This window comes from Alligator sinensis, unplaced genomic scaffold (assembly GCF_000455745.1).
Source record: "Alligator sinensis unplaced genomic scaffold, ASM45574v1 scaffold1670_1, whole genome shotgun sequence".
NCBI classification, from domain to species: domain Eukaryota; kingdom Metazoa; phylum Chordata; order Crocodylia; family Alligatoridae; genus Alligator; species Alligator sinensis.
In genome coordinates this window covers 40,634-62,050 of record NW_005843380.1, presented here as the reverse complement: position 1 = coordinate 62,050, position 21,417 = coordinate 40,634, and the positions used below count along the sequence as shown (strand labels likewise).

The 21,417-nt window shown below is 39.1% G+C and overlaps 1 protein-coding gene across 6 annotated transcripts in view; it reads left to right on the top strand.

Annotated features, from left to right (window-relative positions):
* The window catches only part of GUCY1B1 (guanylate cyclase 1 soluble subunit beta 1), a 77,275-nt gene that overhangs the window by 46,623 nt on the left and 9,235 nt on the right, over positions 1-21,417 (top strand). For all 6 annotated transcript variants that reach the window (XM_025195052.1, XM_025195049.1, XM_006038528.3 and 3 more), the window contains 6 exons: positions 6,110-6,340; positions 7,515-7,631; positions 8,619-8,752; positions 10,675-10,872; positions 15,588-15,825; positions 17,576-17,716. In XM_025195052.1, coding sequence (XP_025050837.1) covers positions 6,110-6,340; positions 7,515-7,631; positions 8,619-8,752; positions 10,675-10,872; positions 15,588-15,825; positions 17,576-17,716 — 1,059 coding nt within the window. The remainder of the gene's footprint in view (positions 1-6,109; positions 6,341-7,514; positions 7,632-8,618; positions 8,753-10,674; positions 10,873-15,587; positions 15,826-17,575; positions 17,717-21,417) is intronic.

The following is a 21,417-nucleotide window of genomic DNA, read 5'->3' as shown; positions in this document are numbered from 1 at the left end:
AGGACTGCAGCTGAGCCTGTTACAGTCCCCCTGCAACCCCTGGGCCATCAGTTGAACAACTCTGATATATATTTAGCATAGAATGTTGCTATATACAATATGTAAAGAAGTTGCAATGCTATTTGGTTTTTAAAAAGGTGAAACTCATCTTTTTCTGTGAGATTCTTAGAATATGCCAGTAATTTAAAAATGCTTCCTGTTGTTTCAAAAACAGGTGTGCTCTAAAGTGTCTTGGGAGATATTTACTATTGTTTGTACCAGAACAAGGGGTTTTTCAAAATGGTCTGCATCTTCAGTATTGATGTAACTACACTTATCTGAGCAGGAACTGAAGATACTGAAGATACATTTTGTTGTGAAGCACTGGAGGGGGAACTGGGTAGACGCTGTATATTCTTTGAAACCTGAATGGTGATTTGTCTTGATTTTAACTGCAGTTGCCATGGTGACTGAGCTCCTAGACATGGTAGGTTGACGTCACTAACCAGCTAGAACCACAGGAGGAAGCAGAAGAATTAAACTTGATTCTTGGCTTTGTCACTGTTGATGTTGCTCTGTCATTTATCAAGCATTTGACAGCGTCTTCTCCAGTGCTATTTGCATATTGTTGAAATTCTATGGCTTGTAGTCTTGGTTTTCATTTATAATACAGTAGGCTAAGTTTTGCTCTCATCTATTCAAGATGTACACTATTGTTACTTGGTCAAAGTCACTTTGGGCCACAACCTCAATTTCAGTTTACACCAAATGAAAACTAGCTCTATAGGTTTCATTTGAATGAAACTGAGTGCAGAATTTAGCCATATTTTTAAATACTTGGAAGTCCTTATTTAAATGGACACACAAGTAAAAGATTAAGGTACTGCAGGAAAAAGGGAATAGAATGTAATTGGTATGAAACCAGTAGGATTGTATAGACACTTTTATCAACATCTACAAAATTATTGTGCATAGTGTGATCCTTGCTGTGCATTTTGAGTCATTCTAAAACATTCTGCATAACATTTATATTCTGTTAAATTCTTTAACATACATTATTTGAAAAAGTCAAGAGAAAAGATACATTTTTTTTTTCCCCTGTCTGATCCCTATGAGGTAGTGTTGGATTGCTTCTTCAGGGACAATTTTAACCTGGTTTGAGATGCTTTAGTAGAGAGTTTGGTAGAAGCCCTGCAAGACTTCATAGGTGGTTAAAATTATGAGATAAGTAAATAATGTTAGCAGGAGGAAAGACTCAAGATTACCTGTCATGAATTACCTATCCATTATCTGAGTTATTCATAGAAGATATGCTAAAACTCTCTCCCTGGGAATTGATACGATTCTGGCCACTATACGGGAAAGAACAGTTTGGCAAGGGGGAGAGAGAGAGAGGGGTGTTGGTACCTCTGGAAGACAGATGCTGATTGCAGATATTTGTTCAGATTGAGGCAGATTGGAAGGCATCTCCTAATGATGAGGAATGGGAATGAGTCTCTTAATAGGTGTTGCAGCCAAGAGACAATTTCTTCCCCAATCCCTTTACTGTCATATGAGGAAGGTGTGTGGATTTTGGTATTGGGCTTGGGACCAGGTTGATAGGATGGAAGGTTGATGGCAGCCCTGTACCAAATGGAACAGATTACTATAGGAAGAGTAGCCTATACTTGATCAGTCAATGCCAGATGGTTCCCAGTTGTGTTACTTAATAATGTTGCAGAGTAGGGAAATTGTAGTGGAAACATAACATTCTATTCTCACTAGGAGGGTAGTAAAACACTGGAACAGGCTACTCAGAGAGGTTGTGGAAACTCCATCCTTAGAGGTTTTTAAGACTTGGCTAGACAAAGCTTTGGCTGGGATGATCTAGGTGGGGATGGTCCTGCTTTGAGAAGCGGGTTGGACTAGATGACCGCCTGAGGTCCCTTCCAGCCCTAATTTACTGTGATTTTCTATATTCAGTTGTTTAGGGTAGTTTTTAGAAAATCAACTACAGGAATACAATTTATAGGTACATTATATACAGAAAGTCCATAATAATTTAACTTGGCTACTGCTTTTAACAGGTGCAGATGAATTTGCTTTCTTCTAGGGTTTGGTCCAAAGTCCATTCAAATTAATGCAAAGATTCCCATTGGCAGGCTTTGGCTCAGGCCTTTAGTTACTTTCTTTGCTTCTTTTTCTACACAGGCAGAAGGAAGGGCAGGGTGGCACCTTAAGGGCACTTTTACATGTATTCTGGGGGTGGGGGGGAAGCGCTTTAATTCGAGCGGCTCCGAGAGCCACTTTAATTAAAGCTCCACAGCATCTCGTGTTTCACATCTCTGCACTTCGAAATGGTTGCGAGGGCACTTAAACTGAAGCTTGTTTGCGGGGATGCTGATACATGAGACATGGAGGCTGGATGGATTGTGGTAATTGTCATGCTCCAGCAGACTCAGTTAATGGAGTCTGCTTTGACATGCTGTAATTGTACCACGTCAGAGCAGCCTCTGCACTTGTGCATAGGCACCCTTAGAGACTGGTTCAGAGAGACCTGAGGTTTTTTGGTGGTTTTTTTTTTTTTTTTTGTAGGTGATGATAAAATAGTCTGTCACCTAAACAAAAGATTATGCCTCTGTGAACTAGTTAGTCTCTAAGGTGGCTCCCATCTAACTTTCTGCCTGATTTCAGGCTAATCACTTTTCTGTTTTCCACACGTTTAGTGGCATTGTTCTCTTATTTAGTACAGGAATGTTTGTTTATATGTCACTTTTTATAGCGTCACAATTGCCCTTCACAGTGCTGTTTGTTTGAGTGCTCACTTCAAAGCCAGGATTATGCATTCTGATGGCAGCCTTATGCGATTGTTGACACATTTGCGTTCTGTAAAGGTAGGGAAACTTGCCAGCACTCGTACACAATAGCTGGCTGGCCTTATCCATTGTGGAAGCTTGATGTATCTTTGTAGGATCAAATCTCAAGCCTTGCTAGACATTTTCAGATTCATCTATTTATTTTTAGTAGCACTCATTCCGTGCCTTGTCTGACAGGAGTTTTGAAAATAACATATGAATGATTTGTTTAAGTAACATCCTTTGCTTTCATGCATTCATTTATGAAGTTAGGGAATACTGGACTCAGACATAGGAAAGACCTCCTCCTGCATCTGCTAAGTCATGGTGTTTTGCCAGCATAGTTTGCCTTACCATTGCCTAGGTCAGATGCATATGGAGTTATGTATTTGCCTGACCAGGGTGTAGCCTACTGTGCATGGTCAGTAGCTATGTGGCTGTGTACCATGCTGTGCATGTAGGAAGATTGCAAACTGTGCATAAGGACCAAAAATGGCAGTTGCATGGCTAAGTAATTGCCATTTGGGCACATAAAGCGAAATGGGATTCTGCTGTTTGCGTCTCAGCTGTATTTTTGTGCATAATGTAGTCACACTTGGCTAGTACAAATAAAAAACAGCCTCAGCCCAATAGAAATGAGGAGCAGGACAAACGACGTGCAAGTGGAAGAGCTGTTTCTGTTTAACACTCGATTGCGAGTCACAAGTCCTAGCTTCTGCTCTGTGCTCAGCTAGAACTGTTGTCTGTGTCATTGTGCCATGCAGCTTTCTTCTGTGTAACATAGAGATATTTGTAAATACTAGTATCATTATTATGTTTTAGGTCCTAGTTCTTTGATGCCTACGAAGTTGTTTGGATAGTTATACCTCCTGGTGCTGTAAAAGCACAACATGGTTTTACCTTGCAAAGATGGAAAAGATTTTTGGTAATGCCTCTTTCTGTAACTGATATTAATAAACAGCAGTTAACAGCTAGGCGTAGAAAGGGAAAGACCCTGTAATATGCTGCAAATATTAGTTATTACATTTCAGTGTTTGAAGTCATGTGCACTTATGTTTTCATTTTGAAACTGTCAGAAGTAGATTAAGTCTAAGACTTGCCATTTTAGGGCTCATACAGGCCTTTGTTCCCCTTTATATTTTGATCCTATCTGGTGATTTTAACATTTTGGTCTGGGATAAAAAAAAAAAAAACAAACAAAAACATATTGAAGTCGTTCTTGAATCCATGCTTTATATCGTTAACAGGATTTATTAAACACTTGAATAGGGATTTTGCTGCATCAGGCCTGCTTTACACCTTGTTGAAGCCTGCAGATTTGCTCACTATGTAAAGGCCTGATATAAAATTCCCTAACATCTATAGAAAGCATCCCATTGACTTCACTGAGCTTTAGATCAGGCTTTAATTGAGAACAGAACCAGTCCTGATATGTTACAATAAATTGCTGCTAATCAGTACTGCACAAATAGAATTATTCCATTTATTAAATTTAATTAGGTTTGGAAAGGAGGTGAATTTGGCCTCACTACATAAATTATGATATTCTGTTAGGAATCTGCTTTAATTATATCATGATATATGACTCTTCATGTAAACAAAATTATCCCTATTCATTTCATTATTCTAATGAATTTTGAGCAACATTGTTGAACCGGTATCCTGAGCTCAAGAAATTATACTGCAAGTTAGGTAATGTAACATGTACAATTATGTTTTTAATATGAAACATTAGCAAATATGATTTGGCAAAAACTTTTTATTCTGTTAGTTGTAATTATAGGGCTAGATAATGCAGCCATTATTGCCTGCCTGAATAGGGATTACAGATTCAGACCCCTCATTTTCACACAGCCCTCCCTACTACACTAGGTAGAAGACTTTGTTCATTTTCTTTTGCTATGATCCATAATTCGGGACCTATTTAAATTGCAGTTTCTCAATTTTCACAGAAGCCATGGGGAAAAAAAGGAGTAATCACAAAAAATGGTGTTTCCTGCGATTTTGCATGGACTCGGCCCTCCCCTCCCCCCTAAATAAAAGCTTACTGGAATACAAAGAAAGCATGGCAATCCCTGCAGCCATAGAGCACGTGGTTTGAGAGAGAATTACTGATAGGCTGAGCTAGTGATATAGGCACCAGTTTCAGGAAAGCAAAAAGGTTTTGACACCATCTTTTAAGAAGCCCAATGCAATGCTGTAGCAATGCTGCAGTCTGAAGATGAGTGATTGGCTTCTTGTCCAATCAGCCGTGAGGGGTGGGACTCTGGGGGCCCCTCAGCCAATCAGTGGTGGGGGGGTGTCACTGAAATCAGCTCTGCGTGCCACAAGTGGCCTGTGAAATACTTTCATCTCGCTGCAATTTAGGTTAGTCCCTATCCATAAATTTTGTGATATTAGTTTGCTTAAAATGCTACCATCTGTTTATACTAAAGCTGCAGAGATTGAGTGGCAAATGGGAAAAACCACTCACTGGTCTTCAGTTTATTTCTACAAGTGTGGGCTTCTGTGGGATCGTTTCTTTGTTGCTAGGCCGTACAGAATATGTTTTCTGTTTCACACACATTTTAAGCTTGTTTCAGGTTCATGGGTATAAGGTGGTGCAAATCACTTCTAGAATAAGCAGAAGCTACTCCAACTAGGAAGCGGTCCTCAGAGAGGACAGATGACTGCTTACGCTTGGAAGTTCATGAGAGTAGGGTAGCTTCCTACTGCAGTTGATTCCATGGTGAGCTTGCAGAGATGAGTCCAGAAATGGGCAGAACAGCCTGGCCATATCATGCCCTCTCTGCAGCATTGCTTTTTAAGCTCCATTGACCAAGTATAGGTTCCATATGCAGGTACAGATGCAGATTCAGGTGACTTGGGCAACACAAAGCCTTCTAGAGTGGGTTTCCATCACAAGAGGTCCTATGCCAACAGAAACCAATCTTACCTAAGACTGAATCCCCTACTTAGAAGACATGGAGTTAGTACAGAAATATCCATTAAATATAATTTATTTAAATAATGTAATTATCCAATTTAATCAATTTAGTTTTAATTTATTTATTTAATACCAAAAGCAAATGCTTAAACAAAGAAATGATCATTCTCCTTAAATTACAGACTTTTTTTTTATAACTAGAGATGTAACAAGAGTACCTTGTTTTTGGAAGAGCAGAAGTCATCCTTTGATGTTTGTTTATTTATCTATATAGTGTCTAAATGTGTGTTTTGTCCTTGAAATAAGGTTCCTCTTATAAACATGGGACAAAGACTTTTGCCACCTGCAGTGTTTCTTCTTTTTTGTCCAGGTAATTCAGCAGAGAAGTGAAGAATGTGACCACATTCAGTTCTTGATTGAAGAGAGAGAGTCTAAGGAAGAGGATTTTTATGAAGACCTTGACAGATTTGAAGAGAATGGTACTCAGGAATCTCGTATCAGTCCATATACTTTCTGCAAGGCTTTTCCTTTCCACATAATATTTGACAGAGATCTGGTGGTCACACAGTGTGGCAATGCTATATACAGAGTTCTTCCTCAGGTCAGGCCATTATCTTAAATGAGCAGTTTTAAAAATGAATATTATATTTTTTTAAACAATACAAATGCTGGTTTGGTTTCATATATGCTTGTAATATAGTACAATATGATAATAGATTCTGCAGACTAATTCTGAAGACATTTTAAATAACACCTGGGTTTGTTTTTGTCCTTCAGAGTGTTTAATCTTCATCTAACAGTACTGTTCTACTTTGAAACGGTATACAAATTACACCTTGTTCCCTGACACATTGTTCTCTGTACATATTCAGGGGTTATTTTCAAAAGAATAATTATTTCCCTAATTTAAGGCCTACAGAGCCAACATAGCTGCCAATTGAATATTCCTTTGACTTGTAAATCAGCACTGATTCTTACTACATTCTGATTAGAGAACCAGAGTCTTAAGTTCGATGTATGTCTGTATACCTGATTCAACACAATTGTTCTTTCCTGCTGTTTTTTATATGACAGTAGTACCCACAAGCTGCAGTTAGGATTAGGGCCCTATTGTACTATGTATTGTGTATATATACATAAAGCAATATGAAACATTAGACCAGATGCAACTAATAAATGTGGTTAATTATGTATGGGAAAGGAGAGGGAGAATAAGAATAGTATTAATCATATTATGTTGGCTAAGAATACATGAGCATACTTTGATTATTGTATAACATCACGACTGTGCTTTGATGATATCCTAAAACTGGGACTTTCAAAAGGATTTGAGAACAGAACAGAGGTTTTACAGATTTTTCCCAGTGGCTTTCATTGAACAGGTGTAGCTAAGGAATAATGGGGTTTAGCCCACAAAATGTTTGTTGCTGGAGATGAAGCATGAAAGAGCTCAGCCTGATGTTATGATTCCATGGTGAGCTTGCAGAGATGATGATTAGGAAAAAACAGTCTTTATATTTATAAAGTAATTTTGAGGGCCAGCAAATATGCACCATGCAGTGCTGGTTTTGCAAGTCATTTACTGGGATAGAATTGTATATGGGCACTGTCTTAAATGAGTCAGATACTTTACATGAGGCATGTGCCAGCATAGTCTCCAGATAAATACTTATAAAGCTCTTCCATTTTATATTGTATATAAATGAGGAAGAGGTATAATCACTGTATGAATAGCTTCGGGTTGTAGAAAAATCTGTGTCTTGTTTATGTCCTAGCTTCAACCTGGAAATTGCAATCTGTTGTCAGTTTTCTCCTTGGTTCGGCCTCACATTGATATTAGCTTCCATGGAATCCTCTCACATATCAACACTGTCTTTGTACTGAGAACCAAGGTAACCAATTCATTTTTGTTTAGCTTTTATAGAAACATGCTCTACAGAGATAATGCTAAGGGCCTGAAAACCTTGGGGCCCTAAGGGAAAATGCAGGAAAAATCCTTTACATAATAGTAAGCCCCAAGTTCATTTTGAATCTTGGATTAAGGAAATGAATTCATGAATATATACATACTCATAGCAGTGGAACATTCTGTAGGCATGGGGAGGTGCCTTACTTATACAACGATTTCCTGTGCTAAGATCTTGCTCAGCGGCAGCCTTCCTTCAAGAGTATTAGTGAAAGGACAAAGAATTGCTGCATAATAATTTGCAAACCAGATGTGATATGCTGCTGCTTTCACCATTAGATATGTCCTACTCAACCCCAGCTTGGTCCTACTTTCTACTCTGTAGACAGGGTAGTATAGCAGTAATGCTAGTTCTGTGTAAACCAGATGCAACATGTGAAATATCAGCAGTTATATAAGGTAGCCTGATTAATTTACTGGACATTGCATCTGGGTAAAGAGTGGGTAAGGAGATTCTGTATGCAAGATGTAACATCTAACAAATGAGGAGAAGGAGGCCAGAGCCAACAAAATGTGTGCCCACAAACTCAAAGCACCAGCATCATACTGCTAACAACAAGCATGGTGGGGGAAAAAAAGGAGAGAGCAGTGTACATGTCAAGGCTTTGTGAAGAAATTAGAAGAAAATGGAAAGCAGTAGTCATGTAGGTAAAGAAGGATACCAAAAGAACAGAGGCTACCATAGGAGAGCTAAACATGAGGTATTTTTGACATGTTCAGGTGACCAGTTCATATAGTTCTGATTGTAATTTATTCTATAAGCAGCAATCCCAGCTATCCTGACCTCCCTCCTACTGAAGGGGTGTCTCTGTGTGTGCGCATGTGCATGCATGCATGTGTGTGCTCCCGTTTCCAGTAGAGTAACATGGATATCAATGTTGTTGTGCAATAACTATGCCTTTTTCATTACAAGGAAGGGTTGCTGGATGTAGAGAAGTTGGAGTGTGAAGATGAACTAACTGGCAGAGAAATCAGCTGTTTACGTCTCAAAGGTCAAATGATCTACTTACCTGAAGCGGATAGTATTCTTTTTCTTTGTTCTCCAAGGTACTTTAAGCAGTAAGAGGTCTGTAATACTAGTTTCTTTCTGACAGTGCTTAACCACTGGCAAGTCACTTTTGAAAGTGGGACTAGGGAAATTTACTGGACCAAATGATGATCCCTGCTATAGTGGTGCAGTCCCACTGATCTTGATGGACTTGAACTGGGATAAGGGATTTTGCATTTAGAGGGTAAAACATGATCAATTAGTTAAATAATTAATTATAAAAATCATCTGAATTGTCCCATCATTTTTTAAGAACTTCAACTTAAGTCATGTCATTTGATATGATAACACTAAAAAAAAACTGTAAAACAGGTTTTAAGCTGATTCCACGTGCTTGGACAAGATGCACTGGTTCTTCAGTATCAACAGGAAAAATAGTTCTAGAAAATACATTCTCACATAGTGTGATGATCACCACCTGGATTGTTACAAAAGACTGAAGTGAGGCTGCTCATAGCCCAGACAATAAGGGTAGGATCCACAATGGCCTGGATAAACTGAGGAAAAGGTCCAAAATTAATCAAATGAAATACAACAAGCGCAGGTGCAAAGTCCTGTACTTGGGATGGAATAATTGCATGTATAAATACAGCTTGGGGAATGATTGGCAAGGCTACAGTACTACAGAGATGAACCTGGGGATTACACAGACTGCTGAATATAAGCCAACAGTGTGTTTTTGTTGCAAAAAGGCATATAGTATAGTATACTGGACTGTATTAATAGGAGCATCATTTGCAAAATCAAGGGAAGTGATTTTTCCCTCTTCAGCACTGGTGAAGCCTCATTTGGAGTATTATTTTCAGTTTTGGGCCTCATGCTTCAAGAAAGATGCAGACAGATTGGAAGGAGTCCAGCAGACAGTGACAAAAATTGTTAGAGACCTGGGAAACAGACTTATGAGAGAGGCTGAAATAACTAGGATTGTTTATTCCACAAAAGAAAAGACTTGAAGGGGATGTCATAACTGTCTTCTGATACCTTGAGGGTGATTAGTAAAGAGTCTGAAGATAGACTTTTCTCTATGTGTGTAGGAGACTGTTCTAGGAGGAATGGCCTCAAACTGCAGCAGAGGAAGTTTATGATGGAGATTAGGAAGAAATTTTCAAGAGCAGTTTAGATAAACCATAGTTGTCAAATGTCTAGTAGGGGAAGATTTTGCCTTGAGTAGGGGTTAGACAAGATGACCGTATGAGGCCCCTTCCAGTCTTACTTTTCTCTAATCTTATGATCCAAAAAGCATAGATCTTAACTTGAGGAAAAGGAAATGGCCTCACAGCTGTCACCTCTAATATATTTACATTCTAATTAAAGAGAGACAGGGTCTGGAGACAAGTAACACCAGCTGTACAGCAGGTTTCAGCAATGCTGTTATTTGATGAATTTTTTAAAAGATATGTATTCAGACAGTTGATGAAAGAGATACCATATTTACCTGAATCCAAGATGACTTTGAATTTAAGATGACCCCTCAATAGTTATAATCTATAAATGGAAAATTATCCATTGCTGTGGAGGGAAAGCAGTGGTTGGGGAGCGGGGGGCAGACAGCCTGCCCCTTGCCCTCCCTGCCTGCCACATCCTCCCTTGCCATTTGCTTCCCCCTGGTGCCTACCACCCCAGCTGCTTGCCTCCCTGGTAACTGCCCTTTCTGACTCCTACCTATTACTGCAATTGCTTCCATCCCCAGCCCTGGGGGTGGGGAGAAACTCATCTTGGATTCAAGTAACTGCATTATGTTGTAAAGGGCACCCCAAAATGCATTGTATGTATTACTTGATCATTTTGCTAGTGAGACCCCAAATTATGCCTCATAGTTTAAATATCGCTTAAACAAGTTTAGTAAGTATTACATATACTATATATGCTACATATGCTATACTATCACATATACATTTTACAATTTTTCTCCACATTATAGTGTGATGAACTTAGATGACTTAACCAGAAGAGGTTTATATCTGAGTGATATTCCATTACATGATGCTACCCGTGATCTAGTCCTTTTGGGAGAACAGTTCAGAGAGGAATATAAACTGACTCAGGAACTGGAGATCCTTACAGATAGACTTCAGCACACCTTAAGAGCATTGGAAGATGAGAAGAAAAAGACAGACACGTAAGAATTAACTCCCAGTGTTAAAGTGGAATGCATTTGGCTAATTATTATTTGTACTCAATTTACTATAAAATAAACCTAGAAGAAATGGATGAAGAGATAGGTAGGGCCTCAAAGCTAGGATGCTTGGAGCCAAAAAAGGACAATTTTGCTGCCCTTTACAGTTTTGTATATTCCAATAATTTTCAAACCTCATCTGCAAAGCATATGTTTAAACACAAATTAATGGAGGGCTTCTCTTCCTTGCTGAACACATTTAGGAACTAAAGTGAACCAACAGTCCTCTTTCCTTTAGAAATGGTTGGAAGAAATAATGTTCCAGGAAAACATCTTGCTGAAGCTGTGCTAGTTTGAGCCACCAACAAAATGCCAATGCTGCAGAAATCATGCTATAATTTAGTATGTGACCTGTTGATAAAGGAGATGATTCTTAGGGAACAGACCATTTGAAATTATATAGAGGAAAATAACAAACTATTAAGGAAGTCTTTCTCTACCATGAATAGTATTTAATTATGAAAAACTTACATTTAAATATGACAGGAAGCATAATCAGACTACAAGAAATCTGATTTTCTTCACTAAAGATTGTCAGACAACACCCTCTCCTACATGCATGCAACCCCTAACAGATGATATATAGAAGGAAGTCTTCTTAGAGAATGCTATTAATCTAGATACTATGGGCCTTGTGAGAGGTGATCTAGTATATAATAGTGTGTGTATGTTAATTTTAGTATTACATAAAGGTCTCTGAACAAGTCTGAGAACAAGAGCTAGTAACAGATGCATTACCATATTTACTTGAATACAAGATGAGAGACCCCCCTCAACTGGCACGAGTAAAAAAGCCCCCTGTCTTTCATTTGCATACAAAGCTTATACATTGTATATCATTAAACTGCTGCCAAAAGTAGCGTGTCCTCAGTAAAAGAAACCAACTATGAAGCTGATTAAACACTGGCAAAACAGGGCATAACTATAAAACACAAGGCCATATTGGGCAAACATGCTGGTAGGAACCTACCACAAGGATAGGTTTGTTCAGCCCATCTGAATAAGATATATGCTAGTGGCCTTTGAGTACCAGTCCCCCTCAGCACTTACTTTTTCACGTCATGTTGAGCCTGCTACATTGCATACATTTCAACTTCCTCTTCCTTTCTTTCCCATTTCCAATGATTCTTGTTTCTTCACCGGCCTTAAATGTCTGGCAAACATCACAAAATGGGGTCCCAAACAGTTCACCCAGAATCCTTCTGAAACACTTTTCTCTCAGCCTGTCACATATGATTAGTATGGTTTTGCCATCCATGAGGTGGAGCTGGACCAGGTTGCTCTGCATCTCATAGGCATATACATTTTTGGAGGATCCCAGGATTCATGACAAGAACACCTGGTTCCAGTCATGAGTGGGAGCTAATTAGCACATGAATCCTTTGTGGCGGGTATCTGGAGCACACACCTATACTGAGCAGTGCTGAACTGTGGGGTCACCATGGCTTGAAATGCTATTGACTCTGGTAGGTAGAGCCCAGCCCAATGAACCTAATCATTGGTAATTCACTCCTTTGGGTTTGGACTAATGCATAGTTTGTACTACATATAAGTAGGTGCCAAAGTGCTGCTTAAAGTGTTTATGAAGTACCTGTGCTAAAACTTGCAGCAGTTTAAAAAAAATGGTAACCTATTAATCCTGGGTGAACTAAGTATATGGGTCGTATATCAAACTTGTTACAGCCATGTATAATTTCAAGGTTATTGTTTTCAAACTTGCTTTTGAATTCTGTGTGCTCAGGGTCTGACTGTAAGGAATGAGGGGGGAGGGACTGCAGGAGGTAGAAGTTGGGGGACAAAGGGGGCTACCTGACCCACCAGATTTATTTTCCCTGTTGTAGCAGTGGGAAAGGGGACCAATTCAAGGGAAACCTCCAATAATTAGATACATAGAACATTATAACAAATTTATAAGTTTTCCATATATAGAATCTAATTTTTAGAGGGGCATCTTATATTCAGGGCCATCTTATATTTGATTAACTATAAGTAACTGGTTATGTGATAGGCAGCATGTGATTAAAAGCAAACTGTCCTATTGGAAAAAATAGTACCAACTGTGTAGTAGTAAAGTTTTTAATGGGTTTTATTGTATTATAGGAACTTTGGCATATCCTAAATATCATAGTATAGTTTATCATATTGCTTAGCCTGTGGAGGAGTGACAGATATTCTAAATATGACTAGGGGGAAAATGATAGGTTAAGGAGCTCTGAGTCATAGGAAGCCTTAATATTTTTTTTCTGTTTAGCAAGTTTTATTTGGCTTTTAAAATTTACTTTGACCATCAATAACAGTTTCATATTTTGTGTACTGATCTGCATTGGCAACCCCCAATTCTGACAATCTCAGAATAATTAATGGGATTTTATAGAAAAGAAGGTGGTGATCTGCACAAAGCTGCTGCAAGGTTGGGAACTTTCTCAGCAGAGCTGTCTGAAAACTTTAGCACCTGTGCTTGGATGATTGAAGAAAGAAAATCTGTTGTTATGTCAAACAAAGACTTCATTGTACTCAAACATGACTTTTCAGTTGTTTTAAACTTTTGTTTATAAGTTTATAAAACCTAGAAAAGCATATATTCTTTACTAAGGACTATGGGTCCAATTTGCCTATTTTTGCTTACGTGGTTAGTCCGTGCTTGCCTGATTAAATTCCATTGATGTCAGTATCATAGACAGCAAACGAGTTCCAACCACAGCTTTTGAAATAAATACGAATGAAGTTAATCAGACCCAGTTGTGTGGCCTTGTCCTCAGGCAAGTAGATTTTGCTCCAACAAGTAGACCCATTCTTCTGGGTTTGCTATCATTGACATATAGTTGGGGATGAACCTGCTTTGAGCAGGGGTTGGACTAAATGATCTCCTGAAGTCCCTTCCAACCTTAATTTTCTATGATTCTTTGACATCATCACTATTATTTCCTGTCTTCAGAGATGGCAGAATCCAAGATGCATAATTGAGAAGGCAGTCCCTGCAGGGTCTTTTCATATTTGTGCACCCATGCAGGACTGGCCCCAGTATTGTCTTCAGACTGGGAAGCAGTTTAGAATTTTATAGGACAGGGGTCATTTACCTGGCCAATGGATCCGTTTGATTTGACCTGTGGACCTGGGCTTCAGAAGCACTGGGTGGTGAGGGGATTCAGCAGCAGTTGCTTTCCTTGTGCCATCACAGGGAAAAGCAGTGGCAGCAGACATTTTCCCTATGCCAGCAGTGGGCGCCTTGCCTGTGCTAGTGGTGTATGCTTTTCCTGTGCTGGTGACAGGTGCTTTCTCTGTACCGGGGCAAGGAGAAATGATGACAGTGGGCATGGGGAAAAGTGGCGGTGGTTGGCACTTTTCCCATGCCAGCAACAGAAAAAAGTGGCAGTGGTAGGTGTTTTAAAAAATGGCAGCAGCAATTGGGTCCTACTGCCAGTTCACCTATGGCCCAAAATGAATTGGGTCCTCAGCCTTAAAAGGTTGCTAACCACTGGTATAGGGAAATCAAGGATGCGATTAAAACCATCCCGAGTAATTCCAGTGCTTGATGCTGAGCATTTATATGTGGTTAAAATGAAAGACTTTATGAAATTCTGTGTATTTAGGGGAAGAGCATCCATCCATTATTCTCATCTCTCTCATGTTTTTGCCTCGCGTTTTTTCCCTTAGCTTTCATGTTTCAGTTTTAGGCTGTACTATTTATTTGAAATGTTATAACTGATGAGATCAATCAGGACTCTAAAATTCATTATGTTAATCTGCAAAATACTGGGCGTGTCTACTCAAGATGATATGGCGCCGTAGTGTCTGTTGGCAAAAACTATGATGTCACCTCTACGTTGCTGTAGCAACGTACTCCCTCATTATAGCATGTTGCTACGGTGATGTAATGGCCAAAAATAACCATGCGCGGCGGCATGGTGCAGTACCAGCTATTACTGTGCTGTCTTCTAGTACTTCCAAAAGGAAGTACTAAATGACTATGTAGTACCAAAGGTGCTGTATGGCCATGTGTAGATGTGCCCACTGTCTGCTGTTCACCTGAGCGTGACCATCATAGTTTTGGTGGGGGTGGGTTTGCCAAGCACATATTATTTATCACCACTGACTTTGGTCACTAAAGTTTGAATTAGAGTTCTACACAATGAAAGATGAAAAACTAAGGAGATTTAGATGACAATTTGCATGGTGATTTACAGTATGAGCTTTTTAGTTTTCATCATATGGATCATTTTGTTTGTTGAAAATAACGTAGTAAACCTTAAGGCCCAGATGAACATCTTGTGTAAATGGGTTTAGAACCATGGAAATCAGTAGAACAAAATCAATTTATAGGTGTAAATTTACATTAAGTGGCCAAAACATTTCCAGCATAAGGAAAAGTAGACTTGTACAACTTTTAATAGATTACATCTAAAGATTAATAACACATTTCATAGTACTAACTCCTGCATGCTGCCAATGCATATACTTTTTAATGTAATTGCTTTAACCACACTGGGGTAGACCAGCTTCAATTCTTAAAGGAGTATGTACTTCTGTATAAGCTAGTTATATCACTTGCTGTTAAAAGTAACTAAGATATAATAAGTGTGCATGGAGATAAGGTAATGTTTTAATGATATATTTATTTTATGTATATCTCTCTCATCCTTTTCTTTTTACATATCTAGCTTGTTGTATTCTGTCCTTCCACCATCTGTGGCAAATGAGCTGAGACACAAGCGCCCTGTGCCTGCTAAGCGGTATGACAATGTGACCATTCTGTTTAGTGGCATTGTTGGATTTAATGCATTCTGCAGTAAACATGCCTCTGGAGAAGGAGCCATGAAAATTGTTAATCTTTTAAACGATCTGTATACCAGATTTGATATTCTGACCGATTCACGAAGGAATCCATTTGTTTATAAGGTAAACATGAGATTTTTTTTTTTTCATTACCTTAGTGTGGAATTTGGTCTTTGCTATTATGTTGCTGTAATTGAATGCCATAAATTAACATAATTTCTCTGTCATCCTTTGTGTTTCGGACACTTTTAGAAACTTGATTTGGATTTTGTTCTTGTGGAGGAAAAGAACACGGACTTGTTTTAGCAACATACAGGGCTGCAGAAATGTATTTATAGTCCTGCACTTGGAAATGACTGTGTCCATGTAATACAATCTGTCTTCTGTTGTTGTCTTCTTAACAGTAGAGTTAGAGAGATAAGGTAGAAGAAGCATCTATTCTGTAATTGATATACCACCCAATTTAAAGATAGTCTATATATTGTCAGGGTTGTTTAAGGAACATGGAGAAACCAGAGGGCTAAGTTTATGGCCCTTACAGCACACGACTGGATTGGATTTGGTGTTTTCTTGTACCAGTCCAGAGAGAACCCAGTGAAAGATTTTAACTGCAGGAGACACAATTCTTCCCAGCCTCTCCCTGGAACCATTATAGATCACGCTCTGATACCCTTTCTCTGACTAATTAAGGTCTTAAAATGACCCTGCTTGTGAAGTGAGATGCAGCTCAGCCTCAATGAGGATATGAGTTTGAGAACTTACGTGTTTCCTATAGATTGGGGTATATAAGTTGGGTTCATTGTCATAACCATGCATTACAGACTCTCTTCATAAATCCCCACTGTTGTTGCATCTGTGTGCAATCCTGAAGATGTAAACCAGTCATAAAACCTTTACGTTTTCCTGGTATATTGCACTCTTCTATCAAAAAGGTTATTACTGAAGAGTTAAATTACCTGGTGTTATGTATTTAAAGAATCATGGTTTTTAATTTCTGAATTTGTGAGTGAGCACTGAGGTCTGGATTTGTAGCCAGGACTCTGAATGCCTATATGCCTTCTTACAAGAGGAGGCTAAGTAATGATCTATTGGCATATTCAAAGTATATGCCAAGTGAAAAAATATCAGTAAGTTTGGAGACAGAATACAGTTATAATGGGCACGTCTACACGTTGCTGGATGACAACATTGCTACAGCTCTGTCCTTTAGTACTTCCTTTTGGACATACTAAAGCATGGCACAGTATGGGCTGGTACTGTGCTGTGCATGCCACGCATGGGTAAATTTCCCAGCTACATTGCCATAGTGGCATGCTATATGGGGGGAGCACACCACTGCAGCGATGTAGCTGGTGATCACTTGTAGACCCATGTGATCACTATGTTGCTGTAGTGTGTGCCATATGGCAATATGTAGATGCACCCAATGTCCAACACCACCTCCCACCTTATCAAGTCTAGAAGTACTTTGATGAACCAATCCAAATATTTTCTGAGTTAGAAAAATTCTGCAAGTACTGGTTCTGGACCAGTCAAGTGAAAGGTATATAATTTTTTCTGGGCAATAACCAGAAGATGTTTTTATGTCCTGAAGTTGAAAAAGGAATCAACACTGTACACACACAGCTGCATTTTTATTGAAAACCCAGAAAAAGTGATTCAGGTGCGCATAATCATAATAAGGTTTTAGTGTATGTCCTTTTCAGCATATACTCTACTTTTTAATCACAAACAATGGAACAAGGCAAATAAGATAAATGCAAGTTGAGGAAGAAAATATTTGCAATGACAGACAATCTAGAAAGAATCTTATCAGGGCTAGCTTTCTGAAACACAAGACAATAAAATAACTTAGAAATATTTGTTTTGATAGGTGGAGACTGTTGGAGACAAATATATGACAGTGAGTGGTCTACCAGAGCCGTGCATTCACCATGCACGATCTATTTGTCACCTAGCACTGGATATGATGGAAATAGCAGGCCAGGTTCAGGTAGATGGAGAGCCGGTACAGGTTAGTAATTGTCTTGGTTTGAATAAAGAACCCGCTGCTGCAATATTCAAAACTCAGCCTCTGCAAGCTTTTATTATTGATCTTTGCAGTGCTGTAAAGAGCCATGGACATTATGAGAAGTGCAATGAATATCCGTGGCCATATGAGAGAGTGCGTGTAGCTCCTCAGCTCCCAAGGCAAAATATAATTCCTGATATTAACAATGTCAGGTCCTTAAACTTGTTTGCCATTGATTTTAGTGCATGCCCCACCTGCCCATCTGAATGCTGATTTGCATCATCCTGTGTCACAGTGGACTGAATAAATCCATTTGATTATGAATCATATCTGTTAAGCATCATTGGAAATTATTTCATTCTAGAGAAACTTGTGTTTCTGTAGTCATTTTTGGAAATGGATAATGACAACTTTCTGCAGTACTAGAAGTTACCTGCATTGTGTTATTTAGTATATTTTTACAGAATTGGAGAGCAAAAAAACCTTGAGGACAAAATAACCAAACCACCTGATAAATGAATGGCTTTGTTTCTGGCCTTACCTTTGCGTTTCACTGTACTTTGGGGCACAGAATTGGAGAATGTCTTATCTGATGCTGTTCAGTAATTGACTCATGTAAACTGTAAAAGGACTTTCACTGAATTCACATATTTAAATATGAGAGAGAGATCCTCAAAACCCCAACCAAACTCCTTATGTAGTAGGTGCTTACATTTTCTGTAGAAAAAGTTCCCTGAATGCCTTACTTCTGCACATGCCTTGAACTGCTTTTATCTGGCTTGGCTGATGAGCTTGTCTACATTATAAAATCTACCAGGAAACCACAGACCAAGTATTCCTCTGCCAAAGTTCCACGAGAGACCCAGTCAGGTTGGGGTGGTCAGACTACCTCATCCATAAAATACTGTAGCCGTAGTCACTTGAGTTAAATGGCACAGCCAGAGGAAATAATGCTTCCTTTTAAACAATAGGTCAGTAACTATGGCCTCATCCACATTGTGGGACACCTGAGTTTAATTCCTGCCTCTGCCTGAGATGATATGAATCAACAGTCCTCACCTCATAGAAGATGACCCTAACTACCGTGATATAAATAGGTCTAGGGTTAGGGGGAGGTACTATCACTGTGACCTCCTCCAGCCATGTTATAAAAGAACAGTGTCACTTATGCTGTTGTTTTTAAATGAAGAGTCACTCCTGTTCCATTTTTTAAAGGGATGACTTAGATGCCTATCTTTTAGAGAAGATTCCTAATTGTGATTCCCAGTCTGACATGGGCACCATTGTGCCACCCACAGTTCAGATCAGAAAATCATCTTCTGGCCTATATCAGATTCCCAGTCTGACATAGATACCACCCTACCACCTGCATCTGAGCCCCAGGCAAAAATGGGATTTTAAACACAACTTTTCATCAGTATTCCCAGTTGGTTTCCTGAGGTGCCTTCCTGTTTGTCATACTATCTTCTGTGAATTCTGTTCCAAGGTATCCAACTCTTCCTATATGAAAGGCTGTAGATTCCACTGGCACTTAGAAGTTCAGTGTTGTAACATTCAGCATCTTAGGTCAGGTACAGATATTACACTTTTACTGGTATAAGTGATCGGAAACTGGTCTATATCTGTAGCAGGACAGAGGTTCAACACACAAAACTAATCTGTACCTGTAACAGAACAGAAGTTTGGCATACATGGACTGGTTTAAAAATAGCGGGACCCGAGCTCAGATTTGTCGTGTCCCCCCCCCCCCCCCCCCCCGGGTGCATCAAATGCTGAATATGTGCTTTGTTCACTATTGATCTAAACTACAGTACTTCACTTACAGAAAACAGCATAATTTAGATGGAGTCTGCCTCAGGTTTTTTGAATGTCTGTACCTAGGCATAGTACCTAAGTCTCATTGTACTCCTTTCTTCATAGCACTAGTGAGAAGCATCTTTGTTTATAAAGACATCTATGTGGGAGCTGAGCCTTAAAACGAAAAAAAATGCTGGTAGGGTCTCTTAAGTGTGTATAACTCAGATCACTTTCAGCCTTTTCTATTACTGAAGGTAATCATTATATTTCGCAGCATATAGTAAAATAAAAGGTTCAGATGTTCCATAAACAGGAACTCCTGCTGGCTCATTTTCAAATTGTGTAAATTTGCACTTTGAGCTAGTTGAGTTACAGTATAGGAACCAGGCTTTGATTAAAATGCCATAAAATAAATATAAGAGAGTTTTATTTCTTTCCATTTTCAAATTACTTTGTTTATTGTATCATGGAAAATGACATGTTCATTTTTTCTGTAATACAGTATATTGTACTATAATCTGTAGTGAAAAATATTGCATAATGTGTTCTGCTTAATTTAATAATACCTTAATTTGATCAAAGTAGGAACTAGTTATATTATCTAGTGCGATTAATTTGGATTACTTTAAGAAGGAATTGGTGAATAATTCAGCCATTGGTTACAGAAAGTGACTGTTTGCCCAGGTTTCCGTTGACTTCATTAAAGCTGCTAATGACTTACACCTGTCAATCCATAAACAGCATCATACTAGGGCTATGCAAAACTTTGCTTGCTGATTTGATTTGGTGGAGATTCATCCCAATTTGGTGGCTGAATCTCTGAATCCGAATCAAATCTGGAGACCCTTTAATCTCTCCAAATCAAATTGAAACCCTCTGAATTGATTCAGAGAGATTCAATGATTTGGACATAGTCACTGCTTTTAAATGCTTTTTCTACATACCTCAAGGTACCAGGCGGCTCGTGAGCGCTGTCATGTTGGGGCGGATGGAGCATCCCGTCTCCAACGTGCTCGGCAGCAGACCTGGAAGTGGACCAGGAGCACTTGTTCCACTTCCAGGTCTGCTCCTGAGCATGCAGAGATGCCCCCCGCGCTCCTTTGGGACGCTCCATCCATCCCACCATCTCAATGTTCACAGGCTACACCTGGTACTTTGAGGTATGTAGAAAAAACATTTAAAACTCTGTATGTGGCCGAATTGCTGATTCTCTGAATCAGCATTGAATCTTCAGATTCAGATTTGGCTGAATCGAATTGGGCAGTGATTTGAATCATTGAATTGAATCACTGTTCCTGATTCGGGTCAAATCCGAATCGAATGCGGCCCGTTTTGCACGCCCCTGCATCATACCCATAGTTACTAAAGACAGAGGTAGTTCTAAATGAGATTGAAATAAAGCGATCTCACAGATAGGACATTGGCTGCTTCCGTCAGCCAATCAGAGTGCAAATAAAGCATTATGGACAGACAGATAGATTTAGGCTTTTATAATATTAGAATTGTGAATTGACCAAATCAGCTGTTCAGAATGGACAGTACTTTGCAATTACTGAGCATAGGTGTAAATAACAACACATGGTGTTGCCCTGAGGGGTCAGGCCAATGCTCAGGATCTCAATATTGCGCTGTTAGACAGGTGGGCGTGGTGTATAATTGCACATATACAAAACACACAAAAATCAATTAGGTGCATACACACACACACACACTACCAGCTCAGGCACATACACAGGCAAACCAGCCTAGGTTCATGAATACTTATCACCAATTCAAGCACATACACTACACACCCCAAAAGTTAGAGACAGATGACTAATTCATATATCATGCACACAATGCCATATTTATATACATATATACACACATATACATACATACATACATATATATATATATACACACAC